General features: G+C 35.2%; 2 protein-coding genes and 1 long non-coding RNA gene across 5 annotated transcripts; 2 read left to right on the forward strand and 1 right to left on the reverse strand.

The window, feature by feature from the left end:
• Nucleotides 1–6: 6 nt before the first annotated feature.
• LOC148271922 (uncharacterized) lies at nucleotides 7–2,136 on the reverse strand. Of its 2 annotated transcripts, XR_015824988.1 has the most exons (4): nucleotides 1,892–2,136; nucleotides 1,574–1,764; nucleotides 1,333–1,427; nucleotides 7–240 (listed from the first exon to the last, which is right to left on the reverse strand). It is a non-coding gene; the product is annotated as an uncharacterized LOC148271922 (long non-coding RNA). The 2 variants fall into 2 exon arrangements; XR_015824987.1 differs by lacking the exon at nucleotides 7–240 and having other exon boundaries at nucleotides 1,284–1,427.
• A 1,192-nt stretch (nucleotides 2,137–3,328) lies between these two features.
• On the forward strand, nucleotides 3,329–12,749 carry RnrL (Ribonucleoside diphosphate reductase large subunit). 2 transcript variants are annotated; one of them, XM_088240729.1, is made up of 5 exons: nucleotides 3,329–3,592; nucleotides 3,664–3,769; nucleotides 4,073–4,161; nucleotides 7,753–7,930; nucleotides 8,014–12,749. In XM_088240729.1, the coding sequence occupies exons 2-5, from the start codon at nucleotides 3,730–3,732 to the stop codon at nucleotides 10,113–10,115; spliced, it is 2,409 nt and encodes an 802-aa protein (XP_088096855.1). In that variant the 5' UTR covers nucleotides 3,329–3,592; nucleotides 3,664–3,729; the 3' UTR covers nucleotides 10,116–12,749. The 2 variants fall into 2 exon arrangements, with proteins under 2 accessions (XP_088096855.1, XP_088096854.1); XM_088240728.1 differs by having other exon boundaries at nucleotides 3,329–3,769.
• Nucleotides 12,750–18,168: 5,419 nt separating this feature from the next.
• Nucleotides 18,169–21,234, forward strand: Alg7 (Alg7 dolichyl-phosphate N-acetylglucosaminephosphotransferase). Its single transcript, XM_088240742.1, has 5 exons — nucleotides 18,169–18,559; nucleotides 18,646–18,760; nucleotides 18,846–19,059; nucleotides 20,039–20,270; nucleotides 20,576–21,234. The coding sequence occupies exons 1-5, from the start codon at nucleotides 18,399–18,401 to the stop codon at nucleotides 21,060–21,062; spliced, it is 1,209 nt and encodes a 402-aa protein (XP_088096868.1). The 5' UTR covers nucleotides 18,169–18,398; the 3' UTR covers nucleotides 21,063–21,234.
• The last annotated feature ends 175 nt before the right edge of the window (nucleotides 21,235–21,409 follow it).

Genomic DNA, 21,409 nt, shown 5'->3' on the forward strand with positions numbered 1-21,409 from the left:
TCAAGGGTATGGTGGGGTTTTTTTCCCTTCAACCATTAAACTTTTTTATAACAACTTCATCCGTAGTAGATTAGACTATGACAGTTTCCTTTGGGACCCGCTCCCTAAATATTTATTCCTAAAACTAGAAAGAGTCCATTCTCTCCTGCTCACGTGTTTTAATTGTCCACGTTTCTGCGCCATACAAGAATATTGGGAGCACAAGCGTACTCACTTATTATAGTATACCAATAGTCTAATCTGAAAGTAAAAAATACTTTGCCATATTTATTATGTTACCGGTTAAGTACACGCTGTACGAAAACACTGTGAATAATATATGGACTCATACACAATAAGGGTAAAAAGTTATAGGATAGTTTACAAAACAGACGTACAATTGTAATATACTTTTTAAAGGTATTTGCACAGCAGTATTTTACGATTACAATCTAAGAACGAATCAGCCCATTATCGTGTTTAAATTATTATTTACAGAGTTTCTCATAATCGTCACTGGCGGCAGCACGTCGTGGTTCAACAATGTAATGTAATTAAAAAATCTACGTACGTTAATATTCCGTTTATTTCTCTTGTCTTTAGTAAATTTTATTAAAATAATTGGAATAGAATGATGTTGACATTTTTAAAAAAATGTTATTTTCGTTTTGTGTTTAAAAAAGTAATTAAATTAGATATATATTAAATAACTATCAGCAATGTACCTCGTGTTTTTTGTTCTTTATTATTTATTACAAAAATGATTTTGTCAATGTACCTTTTTTTCATTTTTAAATATGGTTAAAATTTAATTTCAGTTAAAGTAAGGTCGTAGCCTGACTCTTCGAAGACTTGGGCTTGGAAGGTGAGAATTAAATTCACCCGTCACAAATAATTTACACAGGTCGCAGTGACGCCAAAAGCTTATTTGGCACTGGCTCCCATTCGCAAGAATTAAGAGTGGTTGAATTGAAACTTATATTTCCTGGTCCCCAAACTTTATAAAGTCTTCAATCAATAAAATCTACCCCAGATAGCAATTTAAACTTGCCTCAAGAGTTCAAGCTTGACCCAAGTTTGAGATTGCAACTCTGTAAAATTGAGGCAAGTTAAAAGCAAACTTCATAGTTACCATCCAACAAACTTGCATGATGTTTGTTTTTACAAACATCCTACAAGGTTGTCACACCAACATTCACGCAATTTTTGATTTATTTAGCAAAAAATAAAAAAACAAAACAAAAAAAAAACACAAAACAAAAAACACGAAGCTTCTTAAAAATATTAATATTAAATCAAATATCTTGTTATTATTACTCAGTATATTTATTTTGAATAAATAATAAAAATTACGGGCTATTTTTGCCAAGAAAGTCAGATGTGATGTCAGATAATTCATGTCAATTGACTGGAGATCAGAGTCCGGTGCATTCTTTTGTCTCTCAACTCTGAAACAAATAAATAAAACTGTTTTATGACTTACTAGCTTTTCGACTAGCGGGATTTCTCAGGGTATCTGTAGTATCTGATATTCAAATCAAAATTTGTTGCAACAAAAGGAAAACATTTTGGGAAGGAAATATGGAAGTCTTACTGGGCTTATGTGCTGTCATTGGCTGGTTGAAGTGGCCACTTTACAAACTGTGTAACATTAAGCGTTCTGCCTATATTTAAACATCTTCATTTCCTCAACTCTTCCATCTGTTAACTTTTGTGAAGTATAAGAGCCTCTGCGGTTAAAGTATTGGTTTATTATATCGATATATTATCAACAGCCCTTTCGTTCTGTAAATAAAACATAATTCAATTAATTCAATTCAATAATAGTATAATGTTTGTGATATTTAATAATTAATCCGTTTAAACTATTGTAAGCACTATGCAGTGGATGAGATATTAATATCATACTTACTTTTAAAGAACTCTTGACAGGACGGTTTTGTCGAATGACAGTGCTACGAAAACTCATTTTTATTGTTTTTTCCTCAGTGGCATGTCAAAAGTTTATCCTTTAAACTGAGTAGTATTAACACTTCGACAATATTAAAAGTTTTAAAATCGCCGGAAAAACATCCAATGATGCATAATTAAAATACGAATTCACAAATGCATCTGCACCCAGAGATAATGTAGAACTATTTGTCTGCACCTGCAGAACTGCGCATTAAAAATGACATGAAACCCACAGACAAAAACGGTGAAATATACATTTTTCTATGACTGATAGTATTGCCAATCTGAATGTAGTTTGGAATTAACCACTTTTTTGGATATTTGTCATGCAATAATTTAATTCGGCGGCCTCCGTGGTGTAGTGGTTAAGACATTTGGCTCACACATGAAAGGTTCTGGGTTCGATTCCTGGTAAGAACACAAAAATTAAATGTGATTTTTCTTAAGGCTGAGTGTAAAGTGCTGCAATTCACCACTGTAATTAGGTCTCACGGCCTGTTGTGGTGCCAAAAAAATCGGTCTTTTAGAAAAGTCCTGGGATTAAATACAACAGTTTAAATAAAAAAAGCAATTCTCTCCATATTTTATGAATATGGCAATGTGTTGATCATTACTGTAGGACTTTCAGATTCTGAAATACCATTCTTGACATAACAAGATTCCAGCAACTTTTGATAAAAACTTGTGGCGTCTAATTTTCCTTTTCAACCTTCCATCAGTCTTAAATCAAGTTTGTACCAAGTTTCACTGCTATCTGGGACTTAGAAAACATTTTCATGTCTACATATTGTACGTACATAGATTTATAGATAATTCAATGAAATGGAGAACATTTTTGAAAAGGAATACGGATTTCTAGGCATTTACAGAGCTTACGACTTATCATTGGCTGATTTGAATCATCACTTTATAAACTGGATAACATTTACCACTCTGCATAGTTTGTACGTTTTTTAAACTCTTATCGTTATTCATCATTAAGCATCATCATAATTTTTCACGAATTTCAATGGATCAAATTATTCGAAAATTTTATTATGATCGAAAATATCTTGCACGGCACCCCTTACAATACTAAAATTCCATCTGACAATGATATTTTATTATTTAATACAACTGTTAACTCTTTTTCACAAATTCTTTTATCCGTTGAAACTTTCAACTCATCCTTTAAAACTTTCAACTCATCCTTTGAAACTTTCAACTCATCCTTTGAAACTTTCAACTCATCCTTTGAAACTTTCAACTCATCCTTTGATTTTCCAGCATATGGTGTTAATGTATACAAAGGAATATAGTGGAACCTTAATTGTTATTCCAAGGGGTCGCGGAGTCGTTTTTAATGTTACTACGGAAAAAAGAAAGTTAACAAATCAAACGCTTTTGTCTGGTTTGATCCTTCTGTCGAACTGTATTTTTTTGTTCCACGATTTTTACCCATTATTATTTTTTCTGAAAACCCAAATTAAAATTGTGTGTGATCTTGGTTTTCAGCGTTCGTCGAGTCTATGGTTTATCGTAGCGTTTGCCGCTTATTTGCGCGGGAAAACGGAAAACGCCACTGTTGCGCGTTTGCCAATGCTTCTGATTCGCGAATTTCTGTAACTTGCTTATAGTTTATTTCTTTGCGTTGTGTAGCTTTGTCAGCTGAGGATTGAACGTAAATATTAAACTAGTCGGTTTTTGGTCGTTTGCTTCACATAGATTCCTGAACCATAATTTTATTTTCAGTATCGTGTAGGTTTTTCGGAAAGGCTAACCTTGCTGATTTACATTTACTTAAAATATCATCTAACAATGGTGGGCAAATTTCACAAACTTTTCGTTTTAAAACGAGGTAAGTTATCTCAGACTTGTTTTTGAAAAAAGATTGGCGTTTTTCTAACACTCGAACTGTTAGTAGTTTATACGTGTACCCAATTAGGGCAGAGTCGGGTCGCCATTCTCGAGAATCAATATTATTATTTCTTTGTTTTTCGACTAGTAATCTGTTTACTCGCTAATATCTCATATGGTATACAAATTGGTTCTAATATCTTTCCGATCCATTGATAATATGTATTGCAGGATTGAGGTTATATTTTGGTCAGTGATATTTGTAATCCATTTTAAAAAAAAATGATTTTGCTTTTATTCTTAGGAGGAAGAAAGGAAGAGGTGCATATAGACAAGATAACTTCTAGAATTCAGAAGTTATGTTACGGGTTGAACATGGATTTTGTAGACCCGGTGAGTATTTATCACTAGTTTATTGATACTATCTGTACTTCGATGCTAATGATTTGCAATTTAAGGGAAAAACATTAGTCTTGTAAGTCAATCACAGATGTCTGCCTCGTGGTGTAATGGTTAGCGCGTTTGCCTACCATGCTAGAAGTCTCGGGTACGATTCCCGACATAGTTGACAAGAAATATTTATTTTAAGGGTGTTTTTACACTAGAATATTTCATAGTCCTTGGACTGGCACCTGAAGCGTAAGACTGATCATCTTATCTTCATGTAACAAAAACGATCAAGATACGCTGCGATTAGTGTACCAATTCAATGCCTTATACACCATTAGGTGTAGAAATGGAATGATGATGATTAATACTGTAAGTACTTTGGTGATGCTAATGATTTGCAATTGAAGAGAAAAACATTAGTCTAATAAAGACAATCACAAATTCGCTTGGAGCCTAATGTCAATATATTTTATTAATGTTTTGGTTCTTCTGTTGAGTTCACGAGCGAGTTTATTTACAGTACGAGCACTACGCTTCAAGGCGGACTTTTCTCCACTCGACTTCCTTTTTCAGGATTTTTACCTGAGAGTAGCCATCGAGTCTCAATCACTCGTCCGGTATTCTCATTTTATTTTACACACAGAACTATTTGTCATTCACTTAGATAAATGGAAATAAATATTTTTATCTCTATTAGAATAATTTGTGAGGGGTCAAATTCTAATCATTAATTTGCTTTGTAGATAAAACGTGTTACGAATTTTAGCCCCCTTTAGTTAGGGTTGCCAGATGGTACCCTAAAGGAGGACATGCCCTCCTTTTCTATAAAATGTCCTTCCTCACCTACTGTATGCCTTGCCAGCCGGTATAAGTGCATCTCGCTCTGTCTTCCCTCTACGTCTGTGAGTTTTACTTGCATGTAAGCGCACATAACGTGAATGTTGAAAGAGTTTTCTCTCCGATTGATACACAATGGAGCAAAGAAAGGAACAGATTAAGTGTGGAGTCAGTTAAAGCGTTGATTCTTATGCAATATATATTTTTTAATGTCATGTGAAGACTTTCATAATTATTTGTTAAAAAACTAACAACTTCTTCTTCTTCTTCTTCAGCCTTATTCTCTTCACTGCTGGATAAAGGCCTCTTCCAAACTTCTCCATTCCTTCCTATCACCCGCTTTCATCATCTACGTTTTACTGTCAATAGAGGCAATGTCGTCGACCCATCTTTTGTGTGGCCTTCCAACACTGCTTTTGTTTGCCCATGGTCTCCACTTATTCCGGGTGTCCACCTGCCATCTATCAAAAATTAGCGGTTCGGCTAAATATGATTATTAAAATAAATTAGATTAAAAAAACTCATTTAATTGAATAAGTCCTCTTTTTTAAGCTCCTTTTAAGATCTATCTTCCCCCCTTTTCCAAATTATCTGGCAATCCTTCCTTTAGTGTACCACATGGAGAGGTTTCTCACAAAAAAATGGCATTTTATATGTCAATTATTATTACTGGTTAAACATAATGACAAAAGTTTTTTTGATTCTTCATCACCATCATTTCCCTATCCTCATCCAGTGGTGCATAGGGCACTGCATTGAGACTCCAATTGCAGCGTGTCATTTTTGTTGGATGTAAGGTGAGCAAATTTATTCAAATGAAAGTCAGCAGTAATTCATTTAGATGAATGAGGAACTTCAGCCCTACGGGAAATTGGATACAAAAAATGTTTTCTTGCGCGCGGTAGAAATTAGAGCATTAAATTGTACAGTAAAATTTCTTAAAAATGTACGAAAAAAAATAAAATATTTTAATAAAAACGCACTACTTTGAATGACATCACTAATTCATATGAACCATCCAATGATATGAGAGCTTTGAAGGATATCCGGTTTGGTCACCGTAAACGAACTAATCGGAAGAACTGTCATAGAACAACCTCTGACGTCACATGCGGAGTTACTTCAGAAATACAAAACTTTGAAAAATCATAGCGCTGATAATACGATATATAAAAATAAACATTTTGGCCTAGTTTAATATTCTATTAACAAATAAAAAAAGGAAAAAAAGATACTGAACTTTCTCATTAATTGATTGGTTATTGTTCACAAGCACCTGTGACGTTTCGAAGTAGTTCATTTTTATTAAAACAATTTAAATGAATTTTTTCATACATTTTTGAGAAACTTCGATGTACAATTAAATGCTCTAATTTTTACCGTGTGATTTATTTTATTAGTTATTTCAGAAATACAAAACTTTGAAAATCATAGCGATGATAATTCTATATATAAATATGAAAAAATAAATTTTGGCTTAGTTTAATATTCCATTAACAAATAAAAAAAGAAAAAAAAGACACTGAACTTCCTCATTAGCAATGAGGAACTTCAGCCTTATGTATAAAAATTTTTCAAAAATGTATTTAAAAAAAATATATATTTTAATAAAAACTAAGTATTTTGAACGACGTCACTAGTTCATACGAATCGACCAATGATAAGACAGTTGTGAAATATTTCTGGTTTGCTTACTGTCAACGGACCAATAGACAGAACTGACTGAGTAGAAGCGGAAGAGAACTTGAGACGTCACACGCGGAGTAATTTCAGGAATGCAAAACTAAAAAAATTCATAGCACTGATAATACAATATAATTTTTTTTATTAAAAACTACTGAATTTCCTCATTGAACTAAATAAATTGATGAAATGCACTAACCCCTTCCAGGGTCTTATTAAGATTTTGGGGGTAGTATTCATTAGTAACTAACTTTCATTCGAATGATTTAAAAAAGTATGAAAGCCCGAAGTGCCCATCTCAATTATCTATGGTATATCGGAAATGATTGATTCATTTGATTATTTAATACATTCATTACTAATCATTTGATTTGGCGAATGTGTGGTAAAGCTATGTACGATAGATGCACAAGTTTTGAGATCCGTACATTATGCAAGGCTGGGATAAGCATTATCGACAAAATCAATAAAGGAGCTCTGCGTTGGTTTGGACATGAAGAGCGAATGGACAGCGAAAGAACGGCTAAAAATATTTACGATACGAATGTTGATGGAGGCAGAAATAGAGGAAGACCGAGAAAGACATGGCATGACTAAATCCAACAAATACTTGAAGATGGACATGTTAAAAGTCGGAATAATCGGCGCGCGTGCATGAGAAGATGTATGAATGTAGAGGGAATGAGATCTGTCTGCAAAGATAGAGTGATCTGGCATTCTATCCTCTCTGCCTACCTTTACGGAGAAACGGCGTGATGGTTTATTTTTGTTTTTTGTTTTTGATTAGTAAATTCATTCTGTTATTTTGATTTCTACTTTAAGTGTCCTGGAACAATGTAGAATCATCTTTAAAACAATTTTTCGTCTCCACCTCGTTAGGGATCAAACCCGTGACCTCTAGAATGGTAGGTGATGCGCCAACCACTACATGAGGTTGACTCCACTCAATTTCCTATTCCAGGAATATCACCAAGAGTGTAACCATCGAGTTGAAAACACTCATCCAGGGTTCTGGTTCCTTTTCACACCTAGAACTGTGTTTTCGGTTAGTAATAACTATTGTACATTTCCCAGGTATCTATCACCCTCAAAGTAATAAATGGTATTTACTCGGGAGTAACAACAGTAGAGCTGGACAACTTGGCAGCTGAGACTGCCGCTACTATGACTACAGATCATGCGGACTATGCCATACTCGCAGCACGTCTCGCCGTCTCCAATCTACACAAAGAGACCAAAAAACAGTTCTCCGGTACATATATACAAATATAGTAAAATGTAATAACAAATGGCACAACATTCAGGCAGTCCTGATAATTTTTTTTTTGTTTTCAGAGGTAATGGATGATCTATACAACATCATTAATCCTCACACCAAGATCAGGTCACCCATGATATCGGATTTCCATCATAAAGTCATTTTAGAAAATGCCGATATATTAGATTCCTCTATTATCTATGATAGAGATTTTAATTATAATTATTTTGGATTCAAAACCTTGGAAAGGTCGTATCTTCTCAAAATCGGTGGAAAAGTAGCTGAGAGACCACAGCACATGCTCATGAGGGTGGCAGTTGGTATTCACGGAGAAGATATCGATTCCGCTATCGAAACTTACAACCTTCTCTCGGAGAAATATTTCACTCACGCCAGTCCAACACTGTTCTCTGCGGCCACTCCGCGCCCTCAGTTGTCCTCCTGCTTTCTGCTTGCGATGAGTGAAGACAGTATCGAGGGGATCTACGATACCCTGAAGCAGTGTGCCCTCGTTTCCAAGTCAGCCGGAGGGATCGGCCTGCATGTGCACTGCATCAGGGCCAAGGGCTCCTACATAGCGGGGACCAACGGAGTATCCAACGGGCTCCTTCCCATGTTGCGCGTATACAATAACACCGCTCGCTACGTAGATCAGGGAGGGAACAAAAGACCCGGAGCTTTTGCAATTTACATCGAGCCGTGGCACGCGGATATATTTGATTTCCTAGACTTGAAAAAAAATACCGGTAAAGAAGAAGTCCGTGCTAGAGATCTGTTTTACGCTCTCTGGATCCCAGACCTTTTTATGAGGCGTGTAGAAAACAACGAAGACTGGAGTCTCATGTGTCCCCACGATGCCCCCGGCCTGCACGATTGCTGGGGAGAGGAGTTTGAGAAACTTTACACGCAATATGAGGAAGAGGGTCGCGTCAGGAGGAAGGTTCCCGCTCAGCGACTGTGGATGGCCATCATCGAGTCTCAAGTGGAGACCGGTACCCCCTACATGCTGTACAAGGATGCGTGTAACCGAAAGAGCAACCAAAAGAATCTAGGAACTATTAAGTGTAGTAATCTCTGTACTGAGATAGTAGAATACACCTCTAAGGATGAAGTTGCTGTTTGTAATTTGGCTTCTATCGCAGTCAATATGTTTGTTAAGGACAATAAGACTTATGATTTCCAAAAGTTAAAATGCGTAACGAAAACAGTCACTAGGAACTTAAATAAAATCATAGATGTCAACTTCTATCCGGTTCCGGAAGCTAAAACCTCTAACATGCGACATCGTCCAATCGGTATTGGTATCCAAGGTCTTGCAGATGCCTTTGTATTGATGAGGTTGCCATTCGACAGTGATCAGGCGGTGCTCCTTAATCAACAAATATTTGAAACATTATATTACGGCGCTCTCGAGGCGAGTTGTGAATTAGCCGAGGAAGAAGGCACGTACCAAACATACGCCGGCTGTCCGGTGAGTGAGGGAATACTTCAGTACGATATGTGGAACAAGACTCCTACAGACCTGTGGGACTGGAGTGCCCTGAAGGAGAAGATCGCCAAACACGGAGTCAGGAATTCCCTCTTGTTAGCTCCCATGCCCACTGCCTCTACAGCGCAGATCCTGGGTAATAATGAATCTTTCGAACCTTTCACCTCCAATATCTACACGCGAAGAGTATTGTCAGGGGAATTTCAAGTAGTTAACCACCATCTTCTTCGAGACTTAACCGAAGCTGAATTGTGGGACGACGATATGAAAAACCTAATTATTGCTAATAATGGGTCAGTCCAAAACTTGGAAGTAATACCCAAACACATCCGAGAATTATACAAGACGGTTTGGGAGATCTCTAACAAAGTGCTCATAAAGATGGCAGCCGACCGTGGAGCTTTCATCGACCAGAGTCAGTCCTTCAACATCCACGTGGCAGAGCCCAACTACGGGAAGTTGACATCCATCCACTTCTATGCCTGGAAAATGGGACTCAAGACCGGAATGTACTATCTGCGAACTAAGCCGGCAGCTAACGCCATCCAGTTCACTGTTGACAAGGGTAAAGCTAGAGAACAAATGTCCAATGGGATATCTAAAACAGAAGCGGAAAGCGAACAGAACAAAATGGCGTCCATTGTGTGCTCTTTGGAGAACAAAGACGATTGTATGATGTGTGGCTCGTAATACATGCACAATTCTTCAAACCTGTGTGCCTTATAATCTCATTTTTACTTGTAATTCATCAATAGTGTGTGTAATATTATGTTCATTTAGAGGCTAAGCCTGTAAATTTACCCCAATGGGGTGTAAACTGATCTGTTCCTTGAATAATTTATTTATTTTTATGGCGACACACTGAGGTACAATTTTTTGTATTAAAGGAATAACTCGTTAAGCCTCTATTTCAGTTACCCGTCTAACCAACTGCGCCTGTTAAATATAGATGATGCTTCATAGAACGATAGGTTTAAATTTTGTTCCGAAAAGTGAGTGTTGTCGCATCATTGCTGTGCAAAACGCGTAGTGTAAAAAAGACTAACCGTCTCTGCCAGTTTACTGTGAATTCAAAGCTGTATGTGGTGCCCTTTTATGCTGCTTTACATTTACTGACCGCTGTCAAACACAAGTTAAGTTCCAGAACCTAAGTTGAATGGAACACAAGACGGGTGCTTAGCGCCGTATCAATGTTTCGACATGGTCTGTTTTGTTGATCCGTGATGTAAGTTCATTATTTTCAAATTAATTTCTAAACCATTTTTATTTCAGAAAATATTTTCATATGCATTGTGTTTAAATATTTACCATAGAATTCTTCTTCTTCTTGTGCCATATCAGGTGTCCCCGATATTGGCAATCATTTTTTAAAAAGGCCTCTGTCTTGTGCTGTCCCGAACAAGTCTTCCACACATCCTATTACGGTCCAGCCTCTTATGCTTCGCAGCTAAGACGTTTGCCCTCTTCCAGGTCCACGTTGTCCCTCAATCTTGCCCATTAGAATATGCTGGAGGATTTATACTTGTCTCCGCGTAGGATGTGACCCAGATAGGAGATCTTACGGATCTTGATACATTTCAATAACTGTCTGGTGTAATTAGCTCTCCCTAAGACCTCTACATGGCTGACCAAATCTGTCCACGGTATATAAAGCATTCTTCTGTGAAGCCACATCTCGAATGCCTCTAACCGGTTTTTAGTGTGTGCTTTCAAAGTCCAGGTTTCTGAGCCATACAACAGAACAGACCAAAAATAACACTTCGACATTCTCTGCCTAAGTTTTAAATTCAATTTATCATTGCAGAATATGGTTCTCATTTTGTTGAATGTGCTACGGGCTATTTCGATCCTGCAATTCACCTCCACGTCTGGGTCTACAGACTTTGTAATAATACTGCCTAAGTATTTAAATTGATCCACCATCTCCAACAGTTCATTTCCTAGCTGTCAAATAATGCTAGAGTAGTCTGCTCTGCCAAATGCCACCCACTTAGTATTTTTGATGTGTGAAGGAGCTCTTAAAGGTCAGCAATGTTATCAGTCAAAATGACAGTGTCATTGGAATATCTTATATTGTTGATATATGTACCGTTAATCTTCACTCCTTTCGAAGAGTTTTCAAGGGCTATTTTGAAGACATAATCGAAGTACATATTAAACAATAGCGGCAACAATTTGCAACCCTGCCGTACACCTCTTCTGATTTTAATTCCATCTGAACAGGCATTACCAATTCTAATTTCGGCAGTCTGGAACAGTGAAGATTTTTTATAAAGCTCTTATCTATGTTGCGTTCCTCTAGCATTTGCAGCAGTTCAGTGTGTTTTACTATATCAGACGCCTTTTTATAGTCTATGAAACATGCAAACACTTCCTTCTTAATATATTGTAGTGATTTCAAATACAGAATAATATATTTTTAATGATATTTTTCCTTGTTCGTAATTATTATATTTAAAGTTGATTAACTTAGGCAATTGAGAATGATTTATAATCTTAAAAAGGCATTTTTAGTTTTAAAAAATTAATTAATGCATGCAAAACTTTTAAAATTAAGAAGTTTGCTGTTAGCAGGTTAGGTCCAAAGATTTTAATAAAATCTTTTGTACGTGGAAAGTTGCTCTTTATTTTTTTAATCACTTCTACTAGCCTATTTTTTCCACAATGCATTTCCCAAATTGATTAAATGAAGAATTATGTTTTATTATGTTCAAGATGGACAAATATTATAATTTCATAAAAAAGTCAACAACTTTCTTTACTAAACTGATTAGAGATGAATGTTTAATATTGAACTTCTGTTCCACATCCGCTTCTAAGTGGAGCAAGTGGATATCACCAGACACCTCAAGGAGACCCTATCGCCAGTCAGCACTCTTGTCTTCTAAAATGTCAATACCGCATCCCTTAGTTCCACCAAATAAAGCCGAAAAGTCATCATCAACGGCCTTCCATTATGGCGGGAGCCCGCAGGTGTAAAGAAGAGGCAACTTGGGTTTAGGTTCTCCTGAGGCATGCGCCTAAGTCAAGTCCGCCGCTGCATCCTCCAGTCGCTCGTTTTAGGAGGCTGCTGCGTCCATCTTTGGATTCCAATGTTAGTTATGAAATCAAACCACCTTATGCCTAATATTCTCCTCAAGCACTTACTTTCAAAACTCAGAAGTTTGGTGTTTTGAGCTTTGTTAAGGTAAATATTGGACATTCATTCTAATTTCTTTTGCTATTTTTGAGTCTCTTGACTTCATGTTTATGTATTTATAAGCTTTAATTTATGATAAATATGTGTGTAATATTTTTGAAATTTCATAAAATAATATTTTTCAATGAAATTTGTTTTTTAATAAACCTTTCGCATCAACCATCCAAAACTTAAACCTTTCATAGCATAATTGTGATTTTTTTTTACCAAACAATAGTTCACTTATAATCTGTGTATACTCGTATATATTTTTTTGGTTTTAACTATAATATTATTGCACAGTTGTCATTTTTGTGTGTTTAAATCTTTGGCGATATTTTATTACGTGAGTTTATTTCACATAAAATATAATTCAATCTCTGTTGATTCTCTCCTTGCCATAACTTACTACGTTTTTCCAACAAAACTCAGTATTGAATTGAAATTTTACAATTCCATTATAATGGAAATTATTATTATGACACGCATGAATGTATGCATATTCTCGAGATACGTTCTGGTGGTTTAACTTAAGCTGGCGCGTTCAAAAAACTCACACTAACGCATTTAAAATCTACAGGGTGTTGATTTACATTCTGTGTTGGATTAGAGGGTTGTGTATCTGAAACAAAATTACAATGGCTTAATTTTTATATAACTTCATTTATTTTTTTGAAATATGTGTATTTTGTACTTAAATGATTAATATTGTAATCCCACAGCAAGCACAAGAGGAAGAGGTTGCTTCTTTTTTGGTGTGGTATTTAGTTTCGTTTTTTGTTTCTGTACTTTTGCTTTATTATGTATTTCTTTTTGTTTCCATGTTGTAACCTTAGATTATATTAAAAAAATAGTACGTAATATTATTTTATTTTTACAAGAGTAATTTAAAAAAATATATTTTATGTTTATCATTTTCGACAAACTAAATAATGAAAAGGCCAGTTTTCTGCCGTCATTTTCGGTAGAATATTTTTTTTTGAGACGACAAGTTGGCCACGCGCGATGGTGGGAGTAATCATTGTTCTGCAGAGAGCATGCCCGTCTGTCTCGGTGGTGATGTCTCGTGACAATGTTTTGTCCTGCAAATTACTGTTTACACATAGAAAATGGTTGAGTGTGGTATTTGTGAATAAACGCATGGTATGACGTCGTACGGTATACACATGAAAATACTATCTATCTCTCTTGCGCTCAGACACCCTTATGAGCGTTGCAAAGACAACTATAGCTTTGTTTTTGTTGCTAATGAAATGATTATAAAATAAATATAGATTGCTCCTGTTCATTTCAACTCAGTTCTAGAGAAGACTGTAATGACTAATAATTAAGACCCGGATGGGTAGTAGCAATAGGGCTTTTTTCAGTGCCGCGTCCGTGGTATTCTATCCGTGCTATCCTTTGCTCAAAGACATACATTAATTGTACGGAGACTAATTGCAACTATAATTATGTAACAATGTATTTTGTTGACTAAGTTTTATTGAAAATGTTTTTTTTTCTTAGATTTCGGTTAACACCTCAATCATGCAATTACGAGTACTATTAAATGGCAATTACCACGGTTAACTATGCGAGCAATATTCAATAGCATTTCATTATTTTAAATAATTGTATGTTCCCATAAATGTATTTATATGAATTGTGTAACCGACCCGTTACAGGGGGGGGGGGCTTCGTCTCCCTGGTTCCACTCAATCGGCCCACCCGGCGTGAAGCGGAGGGCGAGGAGGCGGAGAATAATACACAATACAACTGCCTTGAGCAAACTGACATTTATTTTAAAGTTTACCCATTAAAAGGTCCTCGCGGTGCACTGCCCGACGCCCGAGCGCGCGACCGCCGCTTTGTACGCGAGCCACCGCCGGGGAGTGGGGGTACGGGCGACCACTCGCCCGACCTCCCCCACTCACTCTGCCCGACGGCCGGTCACGTAAATAGCGGCGTTCGCCCGCGCGTGGGTTTAGTCAACAGTATGCCGCGCGGCGAGCAACATACAAGAATGAACAACGAATATAAGATATAATAAATATACACACAATGCATACATTCAACATAAAACTATCCAATATTTTCCTCGGTATAGCCAAGGCCGAACCCGAAAGTGGATCAAATCGCCTTTATTATGGATTCAGCTCTTGGCTTTCACATATACCGTGGACCTATACTATTAAATATTATTCATAAACAAACAATTGCATAATATACAATGCGGCTTCCATCGTTCCAGCGCGTCCGGAACAAATTGGTAATGAAATAATTTATTTCTTGTTCATTTTCTTATTGTAAGTTTTACAGGTAAGTATTGTAAAAGTTAAATAAAACAAAGATTTTGATTTCAAATTTATAGTGCATTTTATTACTTATGTATTGTTTAATAATTTACTTGAAATATTTGTACACTCGTATTTTATAAATAATTATAATCTTGTAATATGTCGGAATTTGTGTGTATGTGTTTTATTTACTAACAATTGTTTACTTAATAACAATATTCTTTTTTTAAATATTGTAATGTGTGTTTTGTGCTCTGATCCCTGACTTTATTTTTTAACAATTTAAAAAAACTTTGTCTCATTATTTTATATTTTTCAAACATTTTTTTTGTAATGTTGCATGTCTTGGCTTGTCTCTCTGGCTAATATGTCTTCTTGCCCATACTGATTATCGTGGTTTCGGATGTGACAGGGTTTAAAGAACCCCTGTATATGTCATTTTCGTAAGTAATGGTTTTTTTCGCTCTAATCCAAGAGATTTTTGAAAACATTTCAATATCAAGATTTTAAAAATCAATATTTTGTACAGTAAAAATGGTTTTGCGAAAGCGCCAGCACTAGATAATAACTTTATACCTATACATCGAATACATATTATTATATTTTCACTATTAAGAATCTCAGGGAAATTCAGACGAACGCAGAAGCATCCTGTGTATATTATATTACCATTTCATTAGCAACTAATAAAGTAATAGTTGTCTATGTCACGCTCATAAGCGCGAGAGAGGCGGAGACTATTTTCATAATGCGTATGCCGTGTGATGTCGTACCATGAGTACCGATGAAAGTAGTCGACTACATTCGATGGGTAAATTCACTCAAATGAAAGCACGAATGCAGTAATGTAGTCTAATGAATTCACTCGACTACAAATAGACCAATAGGCGAGATTTACGCCGACTATCGAGTGAATTAGTAATTTCCAAACTAATGAATTCATTCGACTGCAAATAGACCTATGGGCGAGCTTTACACCGACTATTGAATCGAGTGAATTAGTAATTTCCAAACCAATGAATTCACTCGACTACAAATAGACCAATAGGCGTGCGTTAAATTCATTCGACTGCAAATGGACCAATGGGCGAGCTTTACGCCGAATACTTTCATTCGACTATTTTCATCGCCAACTAATTCGTTATGACTAGAGATGAAAACAATCGACTAAATTTACTAATCGAATGAAGGAAATAATCGAATGAATAATTTATTTCCGGTATACCATAGACAATAGACACAGAAATTTATTCAAAGACATACTCCGTTTTTCGGGAGAAATATCCATGCTTTGGGAATGCTAGGTACTTTTTTTTCCTTTATAAGAAAAAGAGCCTTCTACCAAAATGTGATAACATCGGCCAAAAACAAGTGACATAGATTTACAAATTAAAATTAAAAACAACACAAATAGAAAGGAATAACAAAATGAGCACAAGCAAAAAACGATACCTACATTGTATGAAAACTTCAAGTTGGTTACATTCTAGAATATTTTCAAATGTTTTGAATTTTTATTTTACTTAAACTAATAATATTATATGAAAAACAGAAGTCGCGTTCTAATACGGATTTTATTTCTAGAAAGCCGGGATGTGAATACGAAAAAAGTTGTGTTTATTGTAAGTAACCCTAATAAAAAAGTAAAAAAAAAAAAATATCTTTTAAAAAACAAATTAATACTGATTTTCAAACAAACAAATGGGAAAATGGAGACATGGTTAGAAAATTAAAAAATACCATCCGTAGAGCAATAAATTATAAACCTACATAGGAGGTGATTTTCACAAAAATGGCGCTATATAAGTTATCCAAACATACGGTACGTGAGTTTGTTTTTTTTTTAACGATGACAATAATAATAATGTAAACAATGATCCTTACTTTATGGTATTTAGAATATTTACATGGGTATAATTATAATCGGTGGCAGAGATAATGTAGAACTATATAGTGGTTTTCATTACTTGACACAACCTAATATTTATCTGCTAAAGAAAGGATGAAAATGAAAATATTTTTGTTTCATATTTATTGTTTGGGTCACGCATGTAAAACTACAATCAACTGTTATTGTGTTGATATTTCAGATCAGGGGATTTGATTTAAATTTTAGTATTACTTTGATAGTATTGCCAATCTGAATGTTGTTTGGAATTAACCACTTTTGTTTTTATATTTGTCATGCACTAATTTAATTCGGTGGCCTTCGTGGTGTAGTGGTTAAGACATTTGGCTCACACATGAAAGGTTCTGGGTTCGATTCCTGGTGAGAACACAAAAATTAAATGTGATTTTTCTTAAGGCTGGGTGTACCGTGCTGTAATTCACCACTGTAATTGGGCCTCACAGCCTGTTGTGGTGCTAAAAAAAAATCGGTCTGGTTGAAAAGTCCTGGGATTGAATATAACAGTTTAAATAAAAAAAGGAATTTTCTCCATATTTTTATGTATATGGCAATGTGTTGATCATCACTATATGACTTTCGGATTCTGAAATACCATTCTTGACAAAACAAGATTTCAGCTAGTTTTGTCAAAACTTGTCTCTTCAAATTTGACATAACAATATTCCAGCAACTTTAGAAAAAAACTTGTCGCGTCAAATTTTCCTTTTCAACCTTCCATCAATCTTAAATCAAGTTTGTACCAAGTTTCACTGCTATCTGGGCAGTAAGTATGACAATAATGTCTTGTCTTTTCATGAACAGCCTCGACCGCGCGGGACAGAACGCTGGGACAATACTTGAATTCGAAACAAATAATACAAAAAAAATCTGCCTTCATTTTCTGCAGAAAAAATGTGCGGGAGCGACTATTTTCATATCGAGCAAATCGCTACGTCACAAGGTCCTGTCCGTGCGAGTTCACACGAGGACAATGCGGCCACGCATGGTAGTGGGGGTAATCATTGTTCCGCAGAGACAGCCTGCCCGTCTGTCTCATCTCGGTGGTGATGTATCGGGACAATGTTTTGTCTTACAAATTACTGTTTACACGTGGACAATGGTCGAGTCCAGGGACAAAACAATATTGAATTGTCCACGTGTAAACGGCCTTTTAAGACGCGAGACGCTCTAAAAAAATATTAGAAAATAAAACACTTCAATGTACCCCAGTTTATGCTATGCACACATTAAAAATAAGTTTTTAAAAGTTATGCATCGGCGCTCGGCGTATCTCTGATTTTTTACAAAACTAAAAACTGATATTGACCCTTCAATAAATATATATGATATTGGATTATATTTACTATTCAGAGTTGTTACCGCGAAAATTGTCAATAGGCTAATTTTAAAATGACATTTGTGCTTGCATAGTCTAATAATTTATAATCTTAAATCTTACTATCACTATTATAATTTATAATATCTGTAATACTCTACAGTAAAGTAAACCAACTTGTCAACATTTTTTTGACTTATGGACACGGAACATGAAGGTTGTGACGCGTTTAAAATAACTGATAAATGGTAGTGAGTAGTGACTTCTGTATCTTCGCGATGAATTTAACCATACAATGATTATGGATTCCTATTCATTTTTTCCGATCGGAGTGTCGGTTGTAATGTCACTGGTATCTTATTTTATAACGTGCAATGTTATTTCAAGAGTCAAACCGATGTTTCTCAAAGCCGATCTTTTTGGTATAGATTTATGCAAAGCAAATAAGGATAGAATGTAATAGTTATTTGATATAATACTATATTTAAGTACTTGTTATTGTATTCGTGGCACTGGCTTATTGTGAATGGTTTTCTTTTCAGACCTGAGGCGATAGGAGTTGTATCAGGATGTATTTTTCTCATCACAGTTTTTTTATTCATACCTATTCCGTTTAGTAAAAACATTTTGAACAAAGAAAATTTTCCACATCATGAGGTATGTGCTCTCTAAAATGTGTTTTTCTTTTCTTATGTAGGTATACAGATACTTTTGAAATAGCTTATAATATATTTATTTTCAGTTTGCTGAATTGCTGGCAGCTTTGTTATCAATCTGTTGCATGTTATTATTGGGGTTTGCTGATGATGTGCTGGATCTGCGATGGCGTCACAAACTATTACTTCCGACTGTAGCATCCCTCCCATTACTTGTTGTTTATTATGTGAATATCAACTCTACCACAATAGCCGTACCACTCCCATTTCGAGAATGGTTTGGAAACTCCGTAAATATAGGTAAAAAATATTTATTACGATCATTAAGCTAACTTAATCTAATTCATGAGACAATAAACCAAACTATAAACTCTCCCATAACACGGCTTCTTACAACTCAGTTGAGTAGATGTATTTGGCAATCGTCAGTTGAAGCAGAAAATGACCGCGAATCATTAGATGTAATTGTTGGTATATTAGAACTTTGAAGATCGAAAAACGATTGAAGGCAATGATTTTGATGATATGAGTATTCAGGACATTCAAGATTTGTTGATATAATAATCTATTCATAAGAAATTAGAGCAGATTTTCTAAAAATGACCTCAGATGTTAGAAACGGGGAGAATAGTAATGAAGGTTGTGAAATAAAATAATTGACTTTAAATAAATCACAAGGCCTAAACTAAGCTCAGAATATATTTTTTTGATGCAGACCCATCTGCTAAAAGAAGCCGAAAATTCAAAAGGGAGCTGGAAAATTGTCTGTTTCAGTACCAGAAAATCTATAGCAAAACAGACTTTTTAAGGATGGCGAAAAGTGCAAATGATGACAAAATTCAGAGAGATATTATTATTTAACTGAAAAAACGTTTACATTTAGTTGTGTCGAACAGCGATGTGAAAGAAAATCATTTGATTAAGATTTGACAAATTAAAAAGTAATTAATTACTGTTTGACACACAATTATGAGCATTTTTTATCAAACCGTTATGGAACATTCTTGGAACCTTTTTGTACTGGCTCTGAGTCTCATGTAACACGGTTTCACATAACACGGTATTTTATAGGAACCTATCTACTGCGTTGTTGGAGGGTTACCTACATGTATTTAAAAATAATTGTTGGTTTTGGTCCGAGGGTTTGACCTAATAAAAATAATTAACTATTGTTTTTTTCTAATACATTTTGTATCTCCTACTTAAGATTTTTTATCAAGAAAAGTAAGCTGTCCTATTGCATCAGGATAAACAAATAATCTCTTTATATTATTTTCAGGATTCTTCTACTACATTTATATGGGTATGTTAGCTGTGTTCTGTACCAATGCCATAAATATATTGGCTGGAATCAACGGTTTGGAAGTCGGCCAGTCTATTATAATCGCATTTTCTATAATTGCTTTTAATATTGTGGAAATGTCCGGAGAATTGTACAAAGCCCATCAATTTTCAATGTACATTATATTGCCTTATTTAGCAACATCTTTAGGGCTATTAAAGCACAATTGGTGAGTTTATAATTTAATTTACTTATATTGACAGTAGTGTAATAGTTTTTAATTCTCGCCCATTTAAACTTCTTTTTCCAACCATTATACTACTTCTTCCCTTGTAGGTCAGAAAGGGGGGGGGTCAAATTCCATATTATATAGGTTATTCCATCATTTCTAACTACACTTCTGGGGAGTTGATACAACACTATTGTTTGATTCTGGTTCACTGCTTAATTCTTCTAGTTTTTCACTCTCCGAGTTGAAATATATTTTGTTTTTCCAAAAATATTAGCATTTTTCTAAAGAGATTTAGTTTTCAGGTATCCATCCAAAGTGTTTGTCGGAGACACTTTCTGCTACCTTTCCGGAATGACGTTTGCAGTAGTGGGTATATTGGGGCATTTCAGTAAGACAACTATCTTATTTTTCATTCCGCAGATACTGAATTTCCTCTATTCACTGCCCCAACTCTTCCATTTTGTACCCTGCCCCCGACACCGCATGCCTACATACTCAAAAAGTATAGACAAATTGGAAGCTAGCCGGTTCAAAATAGTCAAGAAAGATTTGAATTTTTTAGGAAAATTAACAGTGTTTGTTGTGAAGACATTTAAATTAGCAGATTGTGAGGACAAAGAGGAAATATTGGTTTTAAATAATCTCACTTTAATTAACTTCGTGTTAATACATATGGGACCAACCCACGAAAAGAAACTTACCATAACTCTTCTGTGTATTCAAGTTTTGGGCTCAATTTTAGCATTCACAATAAGATACCCTCTGGCTTCATATTTTTATGATACCTAGGGATGGCTTCTGCGAGTTGTTATACATAACGATAGCCATATTGTTAAAATGATATACCAAAGTTAAAATGAATATATTTAGAAAGTGATATTTTTACAATGTAATTTTTAAATAATAAATACAACATTAAAAAAAATATTGTGTTACATATTAAGTCCAAAATATGACTCAACTGACACCTATTTTATTTCATTTGATAATATGCTGCGAAGATTACAAATTTGCCATAGTCTTCCTGACCCCCTAGCGTGTCATGCATTAATTTCATTTTTATCCCCCACTAATGCCATCAAAATTATATCATTATATTTCCTTCTAGTTTCAGCTAATACAAACGAACACTCTGC

This window comes from Micrasema longulum, unplaced genomic scaffold, assembly GCF_059751315.1.
Source record: "Micrasema longulum isolate JH-2025_06_02 unplaced genomic scaffold, ASM5975131v1 h1tg002578l, whole genome shotgun sequence".
Classification (NCBI taxonomy): Eukaryota; Metazoa; Arthropoda; class Insecta; order Trichoptera; family Brachycentridae; genus Micrasema; species Micrasema longulum.

What these genes read in the sequence shown, in the direction of transcription:
- RnrL (XM_088240728.1), top strand. Translation starts at nt 3,730, where the DNA reads ATGGTGGGCAAATTTCACAAACTTTTCGTTTTAAAACGAG. An exon ending in ACTTTTCGTTTTAAAACGAG is followed by an intron (nt 3,770 to 4,072) that starts GTAAGTTATCTC and finishes TTTTATTCTTAG; the next exon opens with GAGGAAGAAAGGAAGAGGTG. An exon ending in GACCAAAAAACAGTTCTCCG is followed by an intron (nt 7,931 to 8,013) that starts GTACATATATAC and finishes TTTTGTTTTCAG; the next exon opens with AGGTAATGGATGATCTATAC.
- Alg7 (XM_088240742.1), top strand. Translation starts at nt 18,399, where the DNA reads ATGATTATGGATTCCTATTCATTTTTTCCGATCGGAGTGTCGGTTGTA. An exon ending in AAAGCAAATAAGGATAGAAT is followed by an intron (nt 18,560 to 18,645) that starts GTAATAGTTATT and finishes TTTTCTTTTCAG; the next exon opens with ACCTGAGGCGATAGGAGTTG. An exon ending in AAAATTTTCCACATCATGAG is followed by an intron (nt 18,761 to 18,845) that starts GTATGTGCTCTC and finishes ATTTATTTTCAG; the next exon opens with TTTGCTGAATTGCTGGCAGC.